This window comes from Felis catus, chromosome D2 (assembly GCF_018350175.1).
Source record: "Felis catus isolate Fca126 chromosome D2, F.catus_Fca126_mat1.0, whole genome shotgun sequence".
Lineage (NCBI taxonomy): Eukaryota > Metazoa > Chordata > Mammalia > Carnivora > Felidae > Felis > Felis catus.
The window spans coordinates 23,232,383-23,255,340 of record NC_058378.1 but is presented as its reverse complement, the minus strand read 5'-3'; the positions used below and the strand labels follow the sequence as shown (position 1 = coordinate 23,255,340).

The 22,958-nt window shown below is 36.0% G+C and overlaps 1 protein-coding gene across 2 annotated transcripts in view; it reads left to right on the top strand.

The window, feature by feature from the left end:
• Window positions 1-22,958, top strand: part of TMEM26 (transmembrane protein 26) — a 48,534-nt gene that overhangs the window by 5,796 nt on the left and 19,780 nt on the right. For both annotated transcript variants that reach the window (XM_023240480.2, XM_003993964.6), the window contains exons 2-4: window positions 10,564-10,642; window positions 16,469-16,582; window positions 18,495-18,715. In XM_023240480.2, coding sequence (XP_023096248.1) covers window positions 10,564-10,642; window positions 16,469-16,582; window positions 18,495-18,715 — 414 coding nt within the window. The remainder of the gene's footprint in view (window positions 1-10,563; window positions 10,643-16,468; window positions 16,583-18,494; window positions 18,716-22,958) is intronic.

Here is a 22,958-nt window from a genome sequence, read left to right as displayed (position 1 = left end):
TAATAAACAAGTGAGCTAGTAAGTAACAAATGAGTGATCAGAACTCTGGAGGCTTGAGTGGCAGGAGTTCCAGATGGATGAAGCAGCAGGGGAAGATTCCAGTGGGTGGTCAGAGCCTCACTGGGGAGGCAGCATCTGAGCTGAGTCTGTTAGGAGGAAAAGCCAGTGTGGGAAGAGCCAGGGAAACACAAAAGAGAGAGGGAAGAGTTAAGTGTGCCCTGGGACATTTCTGACACACCCCCAGAAGACAAATAAAACTGGCTTTCTTTTCTACTCTTCCTTATCTCTACTCTTCCCCATGTCCTTTGCCAACACAGAAAAATTCCTTCTGGATTTTATACTGTTACCATATCTTATTTGAAGCATCATGTGTTAGCAAATATCTGGGTATCTCCGAACTCAAAATAGGAAAGACGAATTAAGAATCAGAAGGGATTCTATCCTAAACTGATTTCAAATTCAAACCAGTTTTGTAAAAAACAAAAACAAAAAACAAAAAAACAAAAGCTGAATGAAATCTGTTTTGAATACTCAATTGTATTTGGAAGGTTCAACAGCAGAGATGGAAACCTAGACTTGACAGATGCCACATGAAGCCTGATCTTGAAGGAGTCTTGGGTAGTGTAGGAGAAATTCTTTGTCTGATGTAATTCTGTAGTGTTCGACAAATTGTTTACAAAAATGCCAGCGAGAAAGTTGGGAAATAAAAGCATTCTTCTCCTGCTCATCTTTTTGGCTATCAGAGAGGATGAAATAAAAGGGTTTAGAAGCAGACCCTGTGATTTCCATATGACCAACTTGCACACTGGACATTCTCCCTGCAGATAGACTATTTCTTTTATTGTTTGCACTTACTGTCCCGATTTCCTGAAACCTCTCTTTAGCTTTTCAGTTATTCTAGTAACACTTCCGACAGTGCACTGGGTTTATCCACCCTGTCCGCAGTGTGTGTACAGTTTTATAATACTTGTCTTCACATGTGTTTGTGTGTATGTGTTTTATATCCTGAACCTTGAGCCCAATGCACGAGGATGACTTAAATTTGCATGTTTTTGGAGGCACACATTGAATGTTAGCAGCAAATGACTTTGTTTTTAGTGATCTGAGTCATAGCTTAAGAAGAGTCTTACCCTCACTTGAATTAGTACTGTGCTTCACTCCCAAAAAAAGTCGTATTTTCTTCTTTTATTTCACAATGGACTTGGGACGAAAGCAATAATTGTGTCTGCATAATTAATAATAATTCTAAAAGAATGGGACCCCCAGGAAACTGAACCATTAAGTAATGTCCATGCTTTTTCGATGAGTATGTTCAACTGAGACATTTAGAACTGAAAATTATGGTTATAATATTTTGTAACTTCTTGTACTTGACAGGAAGAGAAGCAAAGTGCAAATTGGTGTGGGCAGCTCTCGTGAGTCAGTATAAATATATCTTTACTTCTAAATTCCATGCACTTCCCTTTCTCATGGTAGTGCCATTATTTGCATTCAGCATCAGGACAAATCTGAATAGTTTAACTTCTTTTCCAACAGTGGAACATTCACTTTTCCATCAAGGTTTATCCGCCTCACGTGCACATCCCTCACTACTCCAGAAGGTCCTCTGAAGGACTGTTATCAGAAGAGTTAGATCTAGGGTATCTACATTATTCTGTTAAAAAAAAATCAGTGTTTTGTTTTGAAATAAAATAGGGTTTTTATATGCAAGTATCAAAAAGTGTTCTTTGAAAGTCACATGGAAATAATATTAAGGACATACAGATTGTTGGTATAAAATGCTAGTGTGGGGACTGATTTTATAAATTTTTTAAAATATTTATTTTTGAGAGGCAGAGAACGAGCGGGAGAGGGGCAGAAAGAGAGAGGGAGACACAAAATCCCAAGCAGGCTCCAGGCTCTGAGCTGTCAGCACAGAGCCTCATACGAGACTCGAACTCATGGACTGTGAGATCATGCCCTGAGCTGAAGTCTGATGCATAACGGACAAAAGCCACTCAGGCGCCGCCTGATTTTGTTTCTTTTCTCTGAGTATGAATCCACAGTAGTTGTTTAGGAAGGGGTATTATATTTTATCCTCGATTTGTCTGACCTCACAGAGCCAGCTGGCATACAGCTAACAATGTTGTGCACTTATCAGAATAACAATTAATATTCCTTAGGGGGGAAAAAGTCCTCTCTACCATCAGGGCAGTTGCCAGCCCTTGTTGGGTCCTTCAGTATTCCTTTGCTTTCTTATTTCCCTGAATTAGCCTCCTATCTCACACACCTGTTTTAATCCACCTCGAATAGCTTCCTGATAAATTGGCTGTGCCATTTTCTGACAGTGCGTTAACAGTAGTGATGAGTATGATGATGAAGGGGACAGTGATGGTGATAATGGGGGTGGAAACAGTTATCAATTACTGAGTACTAACAATACTGCAAGCCTGCTTTACATCCATTATCTCTGGGAATCCTCGCAATAACCCTATGAGTTAGTTTTTATCTTTTTTTTTCAAGTTTCTTAAGGTTTATTTATTTTTGAGAGGTAGAGAGCGCAAGTGGGACAGAGGCAGAGGGAGGGGGGACAGAGGATCCAAACCGGGCTCTGCGCTGACAGCAGCGAGCCTGATCCTGGTCTTGAACTTATAAACTGTGACATCATGACCTGAGTTGAGGTCCCTCACCATCTGAGCCATCCAGGTGCCCCATGAGTTAGTTTTAATCTTCATTCCCATTTTATGATGAGGATACTGCTGCACAGCAAGACTCCATCACTTATGTAAGGTCGCAACTAGTTATAAAAAGATCACAAAAACAATTCCTAGCATACACTGAGTCCTCACATTTACTGAGCCAAGAATTCACATTGTCCACATTACTTGATTTGGTCCTCACCATAACCCCAGAGTTATTATTCTCGCTTCTCCTGGCAAAGGAGGAAGCAAAACCTCAGAGAAGGAGTCTCCATCCCAGCACTGAACTCCATCAGCCTATTTCTTGTGCTCTGCATTCAACATCTGATTGGGTTTTCTCTGTGGAAAATACAACTACATAAATTTTTAGGATCAAGGATTCCCGATAGCAAAGAAAGGGTCAAAGTATTTTTCTATTTTTCAAACTTGGGTTGGCAAAATTCTGGGGGACCTGAAAATGAGCACTGGGATGATTTTGCCTAGTGCAGACTTTGGGAAAGTCCAGACTACACATGGACATGTCTCAGAGACATACTTGCACAAGCAGACATACTTGTAAAACCAAAATAGGATGTAAAACAAAACAGAAGAGGAGGAAAAATCTCGAGTGCCTTTATTTTGGGTCCCAAAGTAAAAAACAATCTCTTCTACAGACCAGAAATAAATACCACTGTCTTTTATAGAATGAAATAAGTTAAAGCATTACATAAATACCATCCATCATGCATTTTATCCTCTCAGAGACCATTAAAATTCCTGTAGTCATTAACATTTAAGTTCACTTAATCATTAAACAATCATTTATTGTACTAAGTGCTATAATGATGTTTTTGAAGGAATATAAAATAGAGGCAGTTATATGGGAACAGGAGAAAACAACACTCTGAGAACAAAATAATTTTCCACGAATTAAGCCCAAGACTGCAGAATGTCTGCAGAATAAAGATATGATCAGTACAGTAGGCTTGTTAGACAAGGAAAATTTCTCAGGTAAGTGATTTATGTACGAGTTTCTGTAGTAGCTGGGGTTTTAACAAGAGTGTAGAGAAGAGAGAAGGGCTTTTCAGGTGGAAGCAATATCATGATGGCAGGGTTTTAGTTGGAACCAATTCATTTAAGAAGATGCCATGATTTTCTTTGCCTCGGAAATTTTCCATGAGAAAAATAATACATAGATCCTAAAATTGATGCAGATTTTGTTTAGTCGTCCTAAAGCACACTGCTGAGTTTTGAACGTGAGCGACTCCAATTTTAATAAAGCTTGTTCTTGCTTTAGGTATCCTTTTGGAAAATTTTAAGTGAAGTATATAGTACTAATTTTGCTGCCAGCTTATATCATAATTTGGGAATATGACTTTATTTAAAAAAAAAAAAACAACCGGCAGCAGCAATCAATGAAAATTACAATTAAGAGCCCTAATATTCACCTTTGGAGGTATTCTCTTTGCAAAGTCTAAAAGTGGGCATTTTTTAAAGGGCTTTTGAGGTATGAAGAATGGTTCCACTGCAGGGGGTATTTCCAGCCCTTATGAAATTCCTCCCAGGCTCTCTGTTCTTGTGCTTAGTCCGCTCTCTCATAAGATCAGACAGACAAACCCATCATCTGATTTTGGCACCTATTAAAACACGCACACTCCTTGTTAAATTTTTCCTTTTAGGGGCAGGTCTCATGAGTAAATGCCCAGTTAGTTTTGGCCTCCTCCCCTCCCTAGTGGGCGGGCACAGGCAAAGGGCTCTGGGAGGGAGGTGATTGTGAGGTTATGGTAAGCTAGTTAAGAAGGCCAACAAAAGGGTGGGGGCTGGAATTGAACTAGTGACTTCCCAAGTGTTCAGAGTTTCAGTGGTCTGCAAGAGCATTGGGCACATTTGGAGGTGTATGCTGAGGCTGTCATATTGGCCACTCTTTCCTGCTCTGTATTGACATAAAGCCCTTGATGAGCAGCCCAGAGGGAAATCGTGGATGTTAAGGCCCACTTGGAGAAAGCAGTCTGCGTGAAAGAGGGCAGACAATCCTTAAACTGTGAGATACCCTTTGGGGGCTTGTGAAAGGGTATCTTGACCCAGTTTCTTGATTTCCATGAAATTAGGCCTATTATCATAAAATGCCCTGGAAATTTTATTGAGGATACTCAAGGCAGTTGAACGTGAGATTGTGAAACTAGTATCCTTACAACTCCAATCCACCTTTGTAGAGTAGGGAATACTGAAGAATGAGATACAAGTAAAATCATGATCCACATTGAAGTAATCTTGGAACATTATTTTGCTTCACTTAAATATTATCTATTTTCTGATTCATGTGTATGATTAGAAGACTAGAATCCTCATTGTTTTCAGAGAGGAAAGCTAAACAGGGTCGTAGGCAATAGGATAGTTAATTTTTCTATTTGCTTATTTATATTGTGATATGCTTCTGAGATGAATGAATCTTACTTTCTCAATAAGGAAGCACTAACTCATTTTTAGAAAAAATAAAATGGAATCCTGATTTTAGACTAATGGTGAACTAAGGTAAATAAGATCCCTTTGTAGGGCCAAATTGTTAAATGTCATGAAATAATCATTTTGTGAAAAAATGACACACATTTGTTGAAATGACAACTTTTTATGATAAATAATATTTTTGGATGAAACGAACTGAAAAAAAATGAGGATAGACCTTTAACAGCTCAGGGAAGTGTCTAGCATGTAGGAAATAAACATCTCTACTTGGTAAACAAATGAGTACATAAACAAATAGAGGAAAAAAAAAACCTTCAAGATAGGTGATACTCCTGCCATGTACTTTAATGAGAACTGATAGGGTGAATAAACCCTGAAGTTTCAAAACCAAAACTAAAATACCAAACTTCTGTGGAGAAAAAAGAATATCTTTAGGAATATATTAATTTAAAAAAATAGCTAATTCAAATAATTTGTCACTAAAGTATTAATGTTGCACACATTCTGTATTCTGACAGAGTAGTAGGAATTGGTATTATAGTAAAGCTGAGTCTCTAAGGGCAGATAGTGGATTAGTAATGGGGTAGTACACATTTTATAAAAATCTCCCTCTTGGACATATCTTCTGAATTTGATCATAAGTTTATCAGTTTTTGTTAGTTTGTGAATAAATAGTGTATCTTATATTTAAAAACAAGTATCCAGAAACCTGATTTAAGTTATTTCTGGGTTGGCTAGATCCTTCTATGGTATTAGACTTCGTACAAAATACTTGGCATTGACTTACTTCTGATGCCATTAAGACATAAAGACTGGAGTAAAATTATTTGGTAGCTCCTAAGAAAAGGCACACAATTTGATTAATTACATAGAAAAAGGTGGGGTCGGGTCTAGTTTTTAATTTTTAGAGTTCAGATTCTCCTTGGTTCCAAAGGTGAATTACACTGACAATGCATGATCAAGAATATAGCAAACCTTCTAACTAATAAGTAGTGGTTAGAGTGTCACCTTGAAATATTAAATCTTTCATAGTAGCAAAACAATATTATATTCATATAAAAACAGAATAATTAATTTCTTCAGTAAAACTTCTGATAAGATTCCATTTATGATGATATTTTAAGAGGAAATTTCTAGCTAAACCAGCAACAGATTGTCAAGAAAATAGAAAACAGAAAAATCAACCAAGGCCTGATCAAATCAATAAATATTTATGGGTAACCCACCTTGGGCCAGGTACTGTGGGAGGACCTGAGGGTATAACGATGCACTCACACTTTTTGTGCTTATACTACCTACAATTGCCAGGAGACAACTGATGGGAAACATGCACATACACATGCACACACATACAGTTATAAATATTGAGGACCTATAAGGTAAAAGTGAAGAGTGCTATAGACAAGCATGACAAGGAAATCTAATTGAGACTGGAGGGACAAGAAAAGTTTTTCTGTAGAGTTCCATATACCTGACATGAGCTATGAAAAGGAGATACACGGGTGAAAAGTGGGTGGGATAAAGAGATATTTCAAGGGAGAGAAATACATGTGTGAAGGCCTGAGTTAGGAAGACACATAGGTTTTCTCCAGAAATGAATAAAAAGCAATGTTATAGGAGCACAGTGAGGAAAAATGGCAAGCAACAAAGCCCAAGAGTTAGGCCGGGTCCTGACCGTGCAACATTCTGTAGGTCATCATGGGCAAATGGCCCATGCAAACCACAACTGTATAACAGTAATTGCCATAACATCGAATATGGAGTTTGTCCTCAGCAGCACAAATTTCCTTTGATTCAAGATGTCTTAAATAGCTTTAGTTTGGGGAATTATAGTTTGAAAATAGGATTGATTGTGAGTTGGTTGAAGAAACAGTCTTCCGAACTGGTGCCCTCTGGGTAGGTACCAGTTATGTAGCTGTGAGTTTACTTGTAGAACGGAGCCTAGACAGGGGAGTAGCTCACATGTATTAAGCATCAGGCCCGTGGCACACACTGCCTCATTTAATCCTCACACCCATCCTAGGAGGTGGGTGTTATGGTCTCCATTTTATAGATGAGGACACTGAGTCACAGGGAAGGTAGTGAATTCCACTACCCTGGAAGAGACAAGATTCAAATTTGGGTCTCCTAGGTTTGTGAAATTTCTACTGCAGTGTAATAATTCCTCAAGGGACACACTCTGGGAGCATACTAGATCTCATGGAATGGGAATAAAAGTCAGGTAGATGCTAGTACCCTTCATTCCCTCCATTTGCTTAGTCCTCCCATTATTCATAAATTCACAGATTAAACATTTAAGGATGTGCTTAGTAAGCATTTATTAAAGACTTAGTAAGACACCTGATACCACTGAGAAGAGGAAAAGATGAATGAGAAGAGGGAAGGGACATAAATATATAGAAGACTCAAAAATCTCCCTTCAAGGAGCCTTTATTAGGAAAGCTAAGGCTTATATACACATAACCATGAAATAGGGGAGAATATGTTGGGTCACGGGAGAAATATAAGCTAAGATTAATTCCTGCTATGCTTCTGAAATACAGGTAGGATGTTGATGGGTAGAGATGTAAGAGGACAGCATTCCATAGCAGGCAGTCATAATTTGGGAGGACATTTGCTCTAAAACCATTTCAGAACCTCTCTTCTCAGATTAATCAAGCTAACAGAGCATGGAACACTTTGTTCTATATATGGCTAAAATGTAATCCTCATATCCAAAATACAATATATTTAGACACATTTTAACACTTCCCTAGATCATTGAGACTTCTATTTTCTCCATAAGTTTTGCTGTTGTTTTAATTTAATTTCAGCTGTACAATGACCACTGCCTGCTACAGGGAATTAGAAGGAGAGGAAGGAGAGAAGGGACCTCCTGATGCTGCTTTGCTATTATTTACCTTGGGGTGCTGTGCATTTCATCAATAACTCTACCTGGAAGCTTCCTGAAATTCCAGCAAATCCTCTCAGGTGTAGGGTTAAGAGGATGGGACATGTGAGGAAAAGGCTATGGACTGAGTTGAATAGGATAAATTCTTGGGCTTTCGGTGCGATTGCTTCTTTCTACCTCCTTTTCACTTATGTCAAAAAAGTCTGTGAAGATGAACTGAAGTGAGGGGAACTTTAGAGAAAACATTTTATTTTGTTTTGGGGCTATGACACAGGACGAGAAAAGGGAAGTGGAAAGACTAGAATATCGAAGCTTTGAATATCAGATTACAGAATTTAGATTTTCTGTGGCAGGCAACATAGAAAATCTTGGATCTTGAAGTTTTTAGTTTTGGTGTTTTGATATAACCAGATTCCTAATTAGAGGAAGTATCTTGAAATGGGATAGTATTTTATTTTTCAATTATAGAAATAAGCCTCATGCATAGAAGATGTTAAGAGTTGTTATCTGTTTAACCTTGTTTAAGAGCTATCATATGTTCAGTCCAGAGTTTCCTTAGATATTATTGTAATGGCATTGTTAGGGGAGTCAATCTCAAAATTAATCCCAAGAGAGTCAAGAAAACTGCAGTCCAGTGGACATTTGACATAGCAGAACAAACATTTACATATTCCAAATGTCCTTGCGACTGGAAATCATTTCCTTTCTTAGTCACACAAAGGAAATACTCTCTCCTGATGTTTCCCTTGATATGTAAGGTCAAGGAATTAATCCCCCCCCCTTTTTTTAGGCGGATGTTCAACCATGGGGCTTTTGCTCTCTCTCCATTGCCCAGCCATCTGCCAAGATTTCAATAATATCATGACCTATAACCTTTGTTTCAAAATTGGTTCTTTGCAGGAAATCAAAGATGGAGGAATTTCTATATTAAATACTGATTTTTAAAGAATTCGCTTTCTTTTGTCCTTTCTCTCTTCTCCCCAGAAGTTAAAAGGCAATATTAGTGAAAGGGTTAAGAGCCTTTCTTTAAAAAGTCCATTCTAGATGTTTTCTTCCACTTAGGTCTGGTCACTTTTCTCTCCTGGGTTATAATAATATGGTTTTAATACCAATTCATCTTGAATAATTGTATTTATTGAGGAATTAGCATTTCTAATTTTTAGGTCATTTTAAACCACTACATGCATATACTATAAGTATTTTAATAAAATTATATTAGCTTACAATTTTGACTTTGAGATGGTCTATAAAGCAATAGTCCAATCTAAAATGAAGTGCAATTTGAAGAAATAAATTTGGAAAGTATGCTATTTTTCTCTTATTTCAAAGTTCTAAGGACACATTTTCATTGTATAATGTTTTATAAAAATATTAATAGTAATTACCTGTTATGATGTGCCTACCTCTGCTAGGCATTCTTTACAGAAAGTATAATAAAGACCTCTGTGGGATAAATATGACCACTATGGACTGAATTCTGTTTCCCATAAATTCATATGTTGAAACCCTAACCCCCAATGTGACTCTATTTTGAGACAGAGGTTTTAGGAAATGAGGTCATAAGGGTAAGATCTTAAGCCAATAAGATTGATAGACTTTTAAGAGGAGAAGAGAGATCTCTCTTTCTCTCCTTGTGAAGTGCATGTGCCCCGAGGAAAGGCCGTGTGAAGACACAGCAAGAAGGTGTCTTCTAAAAACAAGGAAGAGAGACATCACCAAACCCCAATCATCTTTGAACCCCAATCTTAGACTACCAACCTCCAGAACTGTGAGAATATAAGTTTCTGTTGTTTAAACTACCCAATCTGTGGTATGTTGGTATGGCAGTCCAAGATGACTAATACAGTGACTGTCCCCATTTTGTGGATTAGGAAGCAAACTGAGAGTCACTGGCAAAACTGATATTTGAAACTGATTATTTTTGATTATAAAGGCCCACTATTTGAACTGCCCTCTGAATTTTGAGCCAGAAATAATGAATGTAGATAGCTTTAAAAAAATACCAAGCACTTCATGTGTTGTTGTTTGTTTGCATTTTTATTTTCACTAGGCTTAGCAGATACAGTCAGTAGATTTTGCTCATTCCTATTCATTATCATCTGATTTTTGTGTTCTAGCAGGATGTTACTATTTGAGCTTTCAGAATTCTAGGTTAATATTAAAAAATGCAGCCAATTTTCCTGAAATTGCAATGCTGAGAAATCCAAGAAGATTTACTGTTGCTGTATTTGCTATCTGTAAAACATATTAAACACAAAATATCCAGTTTTGTGCCTGCAACTAGTTGGCAGTGTCCCATTAAACCATATTAAAATTAACTTCTATTAATTGGATTAGAAATTCAGTGAGAATGACAGCTGCTAGTGCCTTTTGCAGTTACTTTGTTTCTCTATAATCCATATGGCAGAAATCACATAATGCTTTTTTCCCCATTGAAATGAACACTTGAGATAAAGAGGATTGACTGGATGTGATCAGGGTATGTGCATTTGTTTTGTTTTCTTTAAATTTTTTTTTGTAAAAACTAAACTATCTTTTTCTCTTCTTCCACAGGTTTTCACCAGCCATATTTATATATCTGATTAGCATTGTTCCATCATTATGGCTTCTTGAAATGCACCATGAGACCCAGGTATGGCCTTTTGGAAAGTAGGAAAGTGGAAAATTCATCAATAAACTACTTTCATACTATAATCCAATTTGTTTCAGAAATGCATGTCTCAGAGGAATTGGAGTTATCAAGAATTGAATAAGTAAGAGGCCATTAGCAAAAGAAAGTGAATTCACAATCTGTCAAAACCAATAAAAATGTTACATTTGTTTAAGATTTAAAATTACATAATTAATTAACAATTTATGTTAGAGATCTTGTTCCTAAGCATCCCCTAACCTCCGAATATGCTAGAGTTTATATGGGGGGCAGGCTGTGTGTAAAAATTTGGTTTTAAACTTTACAGATTTAATGAGTTTCTATATTGTACCAAGAATGGGCAGGGCTCAATAATCCAGCATCCTCTGAAATATTTTTTAAAATAGCAAAAACAAAATAGAAACCCATTGTCTATACCCTGCTATGTAAATACAGTCAAACTTGGAGGGTCTATTTGAAATAGTCTATCTTAAAATTTAGGCCTTACAGATTACAAAAGATTCCCTTTTGAGAGTCCTAAAGTCCTATGATCTGTTTTAGTGAAATAGGAATTCTATTCTGGAGCCAGACACTCAGGGTAAAGGAGAGGAGTATGGCACCCACCATTGGGAAAGGTGGACTATATGTATGAGGACCACACTGATTTAAAAAATAAACAGTGGTTTCCAATAAGAGTCCCTAATCTATATATAAAGAAAGAGCTGCTAAGCGAGTTGCTTCTCACATGGGCAATCCTAAGTCTCAGGCTCTGGAATAGTCTCACAATCTGTTGTTATTAAGGCTCCATACTGTGGATGGCAGATCCCATCAGATTCCAGACCACACTTCACATCTTCAGAGCGTGGATAAAGGAACTAGGTTACAGATGAACTTTAGCTATGGTATAATTTTAGTACCTTTACTGATAAAATGCTTTAGTCAAGATAAGACTTTGCCCCTATACAGATTTCTTTCCTACAGTCAATCATTTTATAGTAAAGTTAAGCCTCTTGTGTATGTTTCAGATATTCAAACTGCATCTGGAAAATGTTCCAAATTTTAGGTACACACAGGGGGATTTAACTCTATGGACTATTTTTGAAGAATTCCACAAGCACATACCAATAAAACAGGCATAAAGAAAACATTTATCTGCCTTAAATCTCCTATTTAAAAAGTATTAAAGTCATAGGCTATCTCTATGTCTGTGGCAAAAATATTTTTGTAACAATAGATAGACTGGTTCAAGTTATCATGGTTTTTAAAACTGTACCATGAGGAGTTAGGGGACTGTTTCAATTTCCTTACTACTTACAACTTTCAGGGTTATGGAAATAAGCTCTGGTGATTTGAATCATTTCTTTCCTTCACATCCAATTCTATAACATGACTATCATCCACAATAACAATTCATTTCCCCAAACGCTTTTATAATATAAATGCATTGCACAGTTAATTGATATACAGGTCAAATCCCATTACAACAAATAGCATGCAACCAAAAGCTATCTTTTTAATAAAAAAAAAAAGATTTTTGAGCCCCAGGCAGTACCTCTCTAATTTTCATACTACAAAAGAAATTGGACCTTTAGTAGTAATGGATTTGACTCATTTTGACACTAAAAACTAAAATGAATGCCTAAAGATTGAGTTGGGCAGAGTGGGCAGAGATGGAAGTAGAAAAAAGTAAGAGAAAGAGAGACAAAACAGTAGTGGAATTGCATCTAAGGAAAATAAATGGCAGAAAAAAGGGAGGCACAGCAATTCTCTTAGTCCATTCATTTAAAAATGTTTGGTTGTGATAATAACCACTTTTCTTTATATCATCCTTTTTTTTCTGAAAGTATTTTCAAATGCATTTTCTCCTTTGTGAACTCAGGAACTCCATAAGTTAGGCATGGTGTATATATATATATATATATATATATATATATATATATATTTCTACTTTATAAAAGAGGACGGCTAAGACTCAGAAAGATTAAGTAATTTTCTCAAGGCCTGCTCAGCTAATCAGTAAGAATTCTGGGGCTTAGCACCTAGGCCTTGATCCCTGCTCTGTTAACCCACACTGCCTTTCTCAGTTACATGTTCTATGTTTTACAGGAGTTTTGAATCAAAATCATCTGACTTTTTTTCATGACAGGAAAGAATAATTAGTTTCTTTTCACATTTTCCATGTATTCTACATCCTAAAAGTTCTAACCTGTGTTTTGGCATTCGTAAAACATCTTGACCTATTTCATGAAGAGATTCCAAATCTTAAATGATCAATTCTGTGCCTTCATTTCTGAATCTGGCTAGGTCTACATAGCTGAAAACAACTATGACCGTAACTCTCAAGTCTATTTACGAAGTAGCAAAATTAAAGCAATGAAAAGTTTCTAGTCTTGAAGGTGTTTTAGTCTGGTTTGACCCAAAGGAATATTTTTGAAGCTAGTAAGAGTTTTTAAGACATAGCCCATGAAAAAGTGGTTTGTTGGTACCCAGAACATCTACATGACTCACCTATACAACGCGAAATGTAAATAATATTACCATAAAAACAATACAAGTTGGGTTAGGTTGTAGGCATCAAACCAGTTGGTTTTTGCTGTCCAAATGCAGTTGCCACTTAAAGGAAAATTTCATCATCTTGTAGTAAGTAGAATTACAAGAATGGAATGGGACTCAGATAGGTTGTAATATCTTAATATGGACTACAAAGCTATTTGCTACTGCAGTGCAGATGACTTTATTTAAATAATATGTCTATGGATTTTTGGTGATAAGGATGTAAAAAAACATATGAAGGTCACCATTTTTAATATACACTGTGCTTTCATGCCTGCAAATAAAGTGGTCAAAATTTGTTTCCTATTGCCTATTTGATTCTCACAAAGCTACTATGCAATGAGGATTTGTTGCTTGGTTCAAAGATTGAATTTTTTATCTTCATTATCTTTTCTTGGAGCCTTAGCTGTACAGAAAAAAATAGTGTGCAAACAGCTGGATTTTTGCTTTTAGAGATATGGCACATGGCCATTTTTCCTAATTATTCTTGTCATTCCACTCATAACACTAGTTGTTTTGGGAAAGACTAGAAAAAAAATAGCTTCTTGACATTTCTTTCTACTTTTTCAAGTGGTTTATTTAATGATCGATGCAGTATCCAAAATAATTAAGAAAAATATACTTCTCACAGCGTTAGCATTTGAAAAAAAATAGTTTCTCTAAACCCAAATACATGAGTGTGGATATGTGGTGCTGGTGGTGGTGATGGCAGTGCTGTGTGCATCTGTTTGTGTATGTTTCAAAAGTATGTTAGCCCTGCAGGTGTTTAAAACAAAATCTTCAATCTTTTTTTTTTTTAAAACAGTGTGTGAAATAATCAGTGGCTACCACTACATTTTCAAGTGCCACCCCTTTTCTCTCTTATAAATCTTTTCTCTACCTCAGATTCCCAGCATCTGGATAAAAATCATGCACAGTCCACCTGCAGAAATTTACACACAAAATGAAAGAGTGAGGGGGGAAAACATTTAGTTTAGGTCTTTGTCAAATTTTTCGTAAACCTAAGTTGACTTTCAAACTGCCACTAAAATGTATATTTTGATGGGTGAACATGATAATTCTTTTGATTGTTACAGTGCTTAACAGGTAAGATTGAATGTAATTGGATTACCGACCTAAGCAAATGGTATTTTAGATAAAGAGCCTTCTGGACAAGAAATAAACTCGTAGAATCAACACTTTGGCCAAGATCATACATGTTTTAATGCTGTCATTGGTTGTTGATTTGTTTTGCAATTGTTCCAGGATTCAAGAAAGGAAACCCAACTATGACTCCATAAATTGTACAGCTCTCAAATACCAACAGCAGTTTTCACAGAACTAGAACAAACAATCCTAAAATTTGTCTGGATCCACCTAAGACCTCAAATAGCCAAAGCAATCTTAAAAAAAGAAAAGCAAAGCTGGAGGCATCACAATTCCAGAGTTCAAGTTGCATTACAAAGTTGTAGTGATCAAGACAGTATGGTACTGGCACAAAAACAGACACGTAGATCAATAGAACAGAATAGAAAGCCCAGAAAAGAACCCACAACTATATGGTCAACTAATCTTTGACAAAGCAAGAAAGAATATTCAATGGGAAAAAGACTGTCTCTTCAACAAATGGTGTTGGGAAAACTGGACAGCAACATGCAGAGAAATGAACTTGGACCACTTTCTTACACCACATGCAAACATAAATTCAAAATGGATTAAAGACCTAAATGTGACACCTGAAACCATAAAAATCCTGGAAGAGGACACAGGCACTAACATCTTTGACATTGGCTGTAGCAATTTTTTTCTGGGATTTGTCTCCTGAGGCAAGGGAAACAAAAGCAAAAATAAACTACTGGGACTACATCAAAATAAAAAGCTCAGCACAGTGAAGGAAACAACAAAACTAAAAGGCAACCTATTGAATGGGAGAAGATGTTTGGAAATGACATATTTGAGAAGGGGTTAGTATCCAAAAAATATATATATAGTATCCAAAAAATATATATGTAGTATCCTATATATATATATATATATATATATATATATATATAAATTTATATATATATAAAACTTCTAAAACTCAACACCCAAAAACCAAATAATCCAATTAAAAATGGGCAGAAGTCATGAACAGATATTTCTCCAAAGAAGACATACAGATGGCCAAAAGACACATGAAAAGATGCACATCACCACTTATCATCAGGGAAATGCAAATCAGAGCTATAATGAGATATCACCTCACACGTGTCAGAATGGCTAAAATCAACAACACAAGAAAGAACAGTGTTGGCGAGGATGTGGAGAAAAACGAACCCTTGTGCACTGTTGATGGGAATGCAAACTGGTGCAGCCAATGTGGAAAACAGTATGAAGGTTCCTCAGAAAGTTAAAGCTAGAACTACCTTAGGATCCAGCAATTGTACTATGAGGTATTTACCCAATTAATACAAAACACTAATTCAAAGGGATATATATATATATATATATATATATATATATATATATATATATATAAATATGGCAGCATATTTATAATAGCCCAATTATGGAAGCAGCCCAAGTGTCCATCGATAAATGAATGGATAAAGAAGAGGTGGTATATATATTCAATGGAATATTATTCAGCCATATAAAAGACTGAAATCTTGCCATTTGCAATGACATGGATAAAGCTAGAGAGTATAATGCTAAGTGAAATAAGCCAGTCAGAGAAAGACAAATACCATATAATTTCACTCATATGTGGAATATAAGAAAAAAACAAATGATCAAAGGGGGGAAAAAGAGAGACAAAACAAACAAACAAAAAAAACCGGACAATTATAGAGAACAAACTGATGGTTACCAGAGAGGAGCTGGAGTGGGGGTGGGGGTGAGTTAAATAGGTGATCAGGATTAAGGAGTGCACTTGAGATGAGCACTGGGTGATGTATGAAATTGTTAAATCACTATATTGTACACCTGAAACTAATATAACACTGTATGTGTATTAATTGGAATTAAAATTAAAACTTAAAACATTCTACAGCTCTGCACAATGAACTTGGAGCTTCTACATCCTCATAGACTTGTGGGAAAATAAAACATGTATAGTTGAGTCTGCTCTCATATTAATTGAAAAGTGGTTTTCTATCTCAAGACTATAATCTGATTTTTGGAAATGTTTATGCATGCTGTGTAAACTCCGCATATCTACTCATAATTGCTTAGATAATTGAAGCCACTTGGAACTCTACCTATTGTGTGTGTTTTTTTTTTTTTTTACATATTGCCTTTTTACAAAATTCTTAGCATTGCAGTAGCCAATCTGAAGGGATGTCACAAAATACCAGCAGCAAAGAAAACTTCAATCAAACTTTGATGTCAAGTGAACAAGCTAATGGAGCAGATGATCTCATTAAGACGGTGAGAGCTTTTTCCACTGTATTTTAAAGGATCTGGCAAATCACCTTTTCATTTGGTGAGAATAACATGCTCTACACCTTGCAGCTCATTCTTTCCTAAAGAAATTTGCCAATCATTTAATCGTTTGCTCAGGATTTTGCAAAACAATTGTATTTTTATATTTATTAAACACATTTAACATGCATAATAGTCATATATATCTAATATACCTGTATATTAATAGGTATATTTAACTTGCAGCATTAAGTAACCTATAACACTTAGGTAAGACAATGTATGCACAAAGGGAGATACATATTTTTGGTAAAGGAATGATATAGTTAAAGGATTGGGATCTGTCCTGTATATATTTTAGGAGTTTACATTAATAAAATAGGGAAGATTTTCAGCCAAAATAGAATTACTTCTTTGTTCTTCACATGCCTGATATTTGTCAAACTAACCGTGGCCTATTAGGAAATGATATATGGGAGAGACTCGAGGCCCAGGCCTGTACCAATGAGCCATGGTTTCAACAATAAGATAGATTATTGATTCTAAGAGATTTAATTCAGTCTAATTTATGGATTCTAAATCAAGCTCCCATCACAGCTGACTGACATCACTTTGAAAAAAATCACTTAATCTCTCTGTATCTCAGTTTTTCATCTGACAGTTGAAAGTATTAATATCTACCCCACTAGTATGCTTCCTATAAGAATTAAGTAGGATGTATGGGGCACTTGGGTGGCTCAGTCAGTTAAGTGTCTGACTTTGGCTCAGGTCATGATCTCGCGGTTCATGAGTTCAAGCCCTGCGTCAGGCTCTGTGCTGCCAGCTCAGAGCCTGGAGCCTGCTTCAGATTCTGTGTCTCCCTCTCTCTCTGCCCCTCTCCCACTCACACTCTGTCTCTCTCTCAAAAATAAATAAACATAAAAAAAAGAATTGAGTAAGATGTATATGAAGTCTCATAGAAGAAATATGAAATAGTGTGTAAAGGCAAGATCACTGATCTTCATGCGTGGCTTCAATCAGGTTAGCATCCTGCCTTGTCTTATCCTGCCTTTACCTGTACATCAGTAAGTAATTGAGAGGAGTAAATAGATTTGCACAAACATAGTCAAGTTACTTGTATAAATCAGAATCAACTATCCAATCCACTGGAGACCAACATTCCTCGTCTTTAAAAGATTATAGCCTCTGAGGGCCAGTAATATATTTTAAAACTGATTTAGAAGTTAAACGGGCAAGAGATATCATTCAGAAAACAAGAAAGGGGTGTAAATTTTTCTCGGAGTCCAAGATTAAAGGCAGAATAAAATTTGGTTGCTAGCTTATAGATTTTTCAATTATGTTAAATGTTCAAAATAAAAATAGTAACTATAGTTAGTCTCTTTCTTTACATTTACGTAATTAATAAACATTATTATACATTCTCTCATTTGATGTAGCAGTGTTTTAGAGCAATAAAAAACAAGAGATTTGTACCATGTTAAAATATTCCCAGATTACTAAATTCAGACTTGAAATCTCTGAAAGAAAAATACAAGGATTTTTTTGTGATTTTAATATGGTATTTAAAAAGTTTTGCTATGTGTTGTGTCATACTTTGTTACAGAGAAAGTAAAATGAGAAGTGATCTTTAAAACGTCATCAGATTGGCTCTTTAAATACCAAATGTTACAATCCTACTAGCAAGTGTGAGGTTTAAATTACTTCTTATAAGGCTGCCCCATTTTAAGAACCATCTTAGCTTTTTTTCTCCAGAGTCTTCAGTTGAAAGGAGCTTTATTTTCTTTAGTAAGTGAAGAATCATTTTTATGAAAATGACCTTCCACAAAAACTGTGGATTGAAAGCCGTGGTGAAGATGGCATCACTTTCCAAGGTGGTAGCTCATGGTCCTTCTCTCTGTATGACATTTCTGTTACACAGGCCAAAGTTTTTGTAAATAACTTATCTACAGTATGTGAAAAAGTTTGGACTTTGGGACTCCATCAGACATTCTTGCTAATGCTCATAATTGGAAGATGGCTTCTACCCATTGGAGGCGGGATCACTAGGGACCAACTCTCTCAACTTCTCCTTATGTTTGTGGGAACAGCTGCTGACATACTGGAATTCACAAGTGAGACCCTGGAGGAACAAAATGTGAGGTAAGTAGGCCTGCAAGGTCAGGCCCTCATACGTGTCTATTCTTCTTTTATTTACAGAAGAAATATAAGGATTTCCAGTCTATCATATGACCAGTGATACAATCATAGAATTTCCTGATGTTCAGGTTTAGGTACGAGCCCAGTTTATATATACATGAACTTCCTGCTAAGGAAAATGGGCAAATAATATTTCCTTTGGGTGAGAACAGAAAGGCTCTACATGTCTGCATGACCATAGCTAACCTATGGGGCTGTGGTGATCAGAAAACCTAGAGGTAGAGTCACCATCCATAGCTCCTCTCTCATATTCTCAAATGTCCAGGAATGCCCCCAGTCATAAAATTCTCTTCTAGAGCAGAGCATAGCTACCATTCCAGGAAATCACCTAGAAAAGACATAAGGAAATCTCTCCTCTACCCAGGTGAGAATTTATATTCCCTCGTGTGAGTGGAGAATGGGGCAGATTAGGTTAGGGTTTTTTTTTTTTTTTTCACTAAATTTTATTTTTAGTCAGTTTTGTTCAAAGTGCCCAAAGGCTTTCTGGTGGAGATGCCTATAAATTAAAACTTATTGAGTTGGTACTTTTATTTTTGCCACAAGCAAATAAACTCAGAATCCATGATCACATCTGTTTATGGAACTACTTTCTTACCTTTAGGGATTTAAGTCTGAGTGCCTGTATGTACTTTCAGCTTGGGTTGTTTTGCACTATGCTATAAAAATAAATTGCAATGAAGCTGGCTTTTAATGCTACACTTTACTTTATGCTGTGTTTCTCAAATAACGAAACATAAAGCTGAGCAAAATGCACTAACTTATTGAGTAAACTTAATATCCCAATTATAGCACAAAGTATATCTGTAACCATAGGTTACCTGTATATAATCATTTCCTATTCCATTTGTACTGATTTTTCTTATACTTTATTAAGTACACATAGAATTTTAAAAAGAATTCAATTTGTCCTCAAAATGTTGATTTCAGTTTTGTATCTTTAATACCTTACATTTAGCCAGTGCTTTACATTGTATAACAAATTTTCAGATACTTTAGGACACTTATGACACAATGGAATTACAAGAAAAACATGAAAAAATCATGACCAAGCACATAAAAACAATAAGTAACTATATAGGCACAGTGACAGGGCCATAAAAATACAAATATGACTAGCCAAACTGTATAGAAATAAACACATACATGCTAAATATCTAGGGAGATGGGAGGGATATAGGGTAGGAAATGGAGTATTCAGGAGGAATATGTTTTGTAGGGCTGATAATAAAAATGCGAGAAATGGGCACCTGGGTGGCTCAGTCAGTTAAGTGTCTGAATCTTATTTTGGCTCAAGTCATGATCTCATGGGTTTGTGAGACCAAGCCCTGCATCTGGCTCCATGCTATCAGTCTGGAGCCTGCTTGGGGTTCTCTCTCTCCCCTTCTCTCTGTCCCTCTTCTGCTTGCATGTGTGCTCTCTCCCTCTCAAAACAAAGAAATAAATATTTTTTAAAATAAAATGAAAACGTAAGAAATGACTAACTCGGCTATCTTAATGGTCTGTTTATTAGGTCCATCCAGAAATGACACCAAGTTGCATTTAACAGATCAGTGTTTGCCAATAGATGTTAAATATTCAATAGGTTAGTCATTAAAATCTTAATTCCCCCAAAAAACTTTGAAAATCATGAGGTACTCATTCATTCATCAACTGTAGATTGATTATCTAGTGTGTACCAGGCAATGTGCTAGGTGGTTACTGAAGAGCAAATGGTGAGTAAGTAGTGAGAGAAATTCTGGACACACAGTCGTATCCCAATCTAGGTAATTTCAATTCGGCAAATTCTCCTGCCACCTACAAATTAATGTGAACATTTCAAAAACCTTTTTTTTTCTTATTTTAAACTTGTATTATGTCATGAGAAGGGATCAAATAAAGTATGCCCTGGTTATTGTTTTAAATTTTTAATTTTTTTAATGTTTATTTATTTTTGACAGAGAGAGAGAGACAGAGCATGAGCAGGGGAGGGGCAGAGAGAGTGAGGGAGACACAGAATTCGAAGCAGGCTCCAGGCTCTGAGCTGTCAGCACAGAGCCCAACACGGGGCTTCAACTCACAGATCGCAAGATCATGACCTGACCCGAAGTCAGACACAACCGACTGAACCACCCAGGCACCCCTGTTTTAAATTTTCTTTTAGGTTTCATGGTTTCAGACTGAAGTTTTATTTTTATTTTTATTTATTTACTTTTTAAAATGTTTATTTATTTTGAAAGAAAGAGAGAGAGTACATGAGCAAGAGAAGGGCAGAAAGAGAGGGAGGGAGAGAATTCTAAGCAGGCTCTGCACTGGGCTCCATCCCATAAACTGTGAGAACATGACCTGAGCCGCAATCAAGAGTTGGATGCTTAACCGACTGAACCATCCAAGCTCCTCTCATTTTATTTTTGATATAACTACATGGTGTCAGTGACCTTCTGTAGTCTCCTCCCACGCGACTCCATCACTACTCAGACTCAGAAAGAATTTAGAATTTTTTCTCCCTCTTAAAACCCACCTTCTGAGTTTTGATTTTGTCACCAGTATCTTCTGTACTGCAAGGGTAGACACTGCAAATGTCATCTCTTCAGAGGAGAGACTTAAACCTCTCCCACTGGGGTATAGCCTTCCCCTTTGACCTTAAAAAAGACGATCATGAAAAATAAATTTAATGTGCTTATGAAAGATGTTCACGTGGAGGCTACTTCATTATAACCCACTTAGCATTACCTATTTTTATAACATTTTATTTTCTATTTTTATTTAATTCCATAATTTGGGCTGACAGATTTAGGAGAAAACCTTCAATAATGTGTACACCACGATGATATCTAGCTCTCTTTCCTGCATCCTGGCTAAATATCTCAAATTCAATTTTTTAAACTTAAATCAATTTCTTTCTGTATGCTCACTTTAAGTTCATTTGCCTAATAGTTATGAATTTACATGGACTTGTGAGATGCTGCAAATTTTTCTTAAGAGCTTAACTTTACACACCATAAAATACAACTATTCTAATTCTGTGGTTCGATATTTAGTAAATTTATTAATGTGTAACCATAATCAGAATCTAGATTCCTTATAGCTGTTTGGAGTCAATTCTCACTCATTCCTACAGCGAACCCTAGGCAACCTCTGATATGCTTTCTTTCTGCACAGTGTCCTTTTCTAGAAATTTCATGTAAAAGGTATCATAAAATATGTAGTGTTTTGTGTGTAGCTTTTTCACCTAGAATATTTCTAGGGTTCACTCACACTGTTTCATGTATTGGTAGTTAGCCGCTTTTTAATTGCTAAATAGTATTCCATGCATATACCACATTTTATTTATTCATTTAATAGTTGATATATGTGTGTACTGCTATTATCTTGCTATTAAGAATGAGATGGCTATGAACATACACTAAAATCCTTTGTATAGATCTTTTTTTATTTCTCTTGAGTATATACCTAGGAGTAGAATGACTGGGTTTATGTTAAGTACATGTTTAATTGTTTAAGAAACTACCAAACTGTTTTCTAAAATGGCTGTATATTTTTGTATTCCATTTCTTCTCATTTTCACCATTTTTTCAGTATTTTGATTATAAACATTCTGTTATGTTCTTGTGGTATCATATTACAGGGTTTTATTTATTTACTTTTTAGTTTCATTTTTAAATATAATTTATTGTCAAGTTAGCTAACATGCAGCGTATATATTGTGCTCTTGGCTTTGGGAATAGATTTCCATGATTCATCACTTACATGAAGCACCCAGTGCTCATCCCAACAAGTGCCTTCCTCAATGCCCATCACCCATTTTCTTCACCCCTTCCATCCTCAGTTTGTTGTCTGTATTTAAAGGTCTCTTATGGTTTGCCCCCCTCTCTGTTTGTAACTATTTTTTTTCCTTCCCCCACAGTGCTCTGCTAAGTTTCTCAACTTCCACATATGAGTGAAAACATATGATATCTGTCTTTCTCTAACTGACTTATTTCACTTAGGATAATACCCTCCAGTTCCATCCATGTCATTGCAAATGGCAAGATTTCATTCTTTTTCATTGCCAAGTAGTATTGCATTTTATAAATATCCCACTTATTATTTATCCATTCACCAGTTGATGGACATTTGGGCTCTTCCCATAATTTTACTATTGTTGATAGTGCTGCTATAAATATTCAGGTACATGTTCTCCCATGAATCAGCACTCTATATTCTTTGG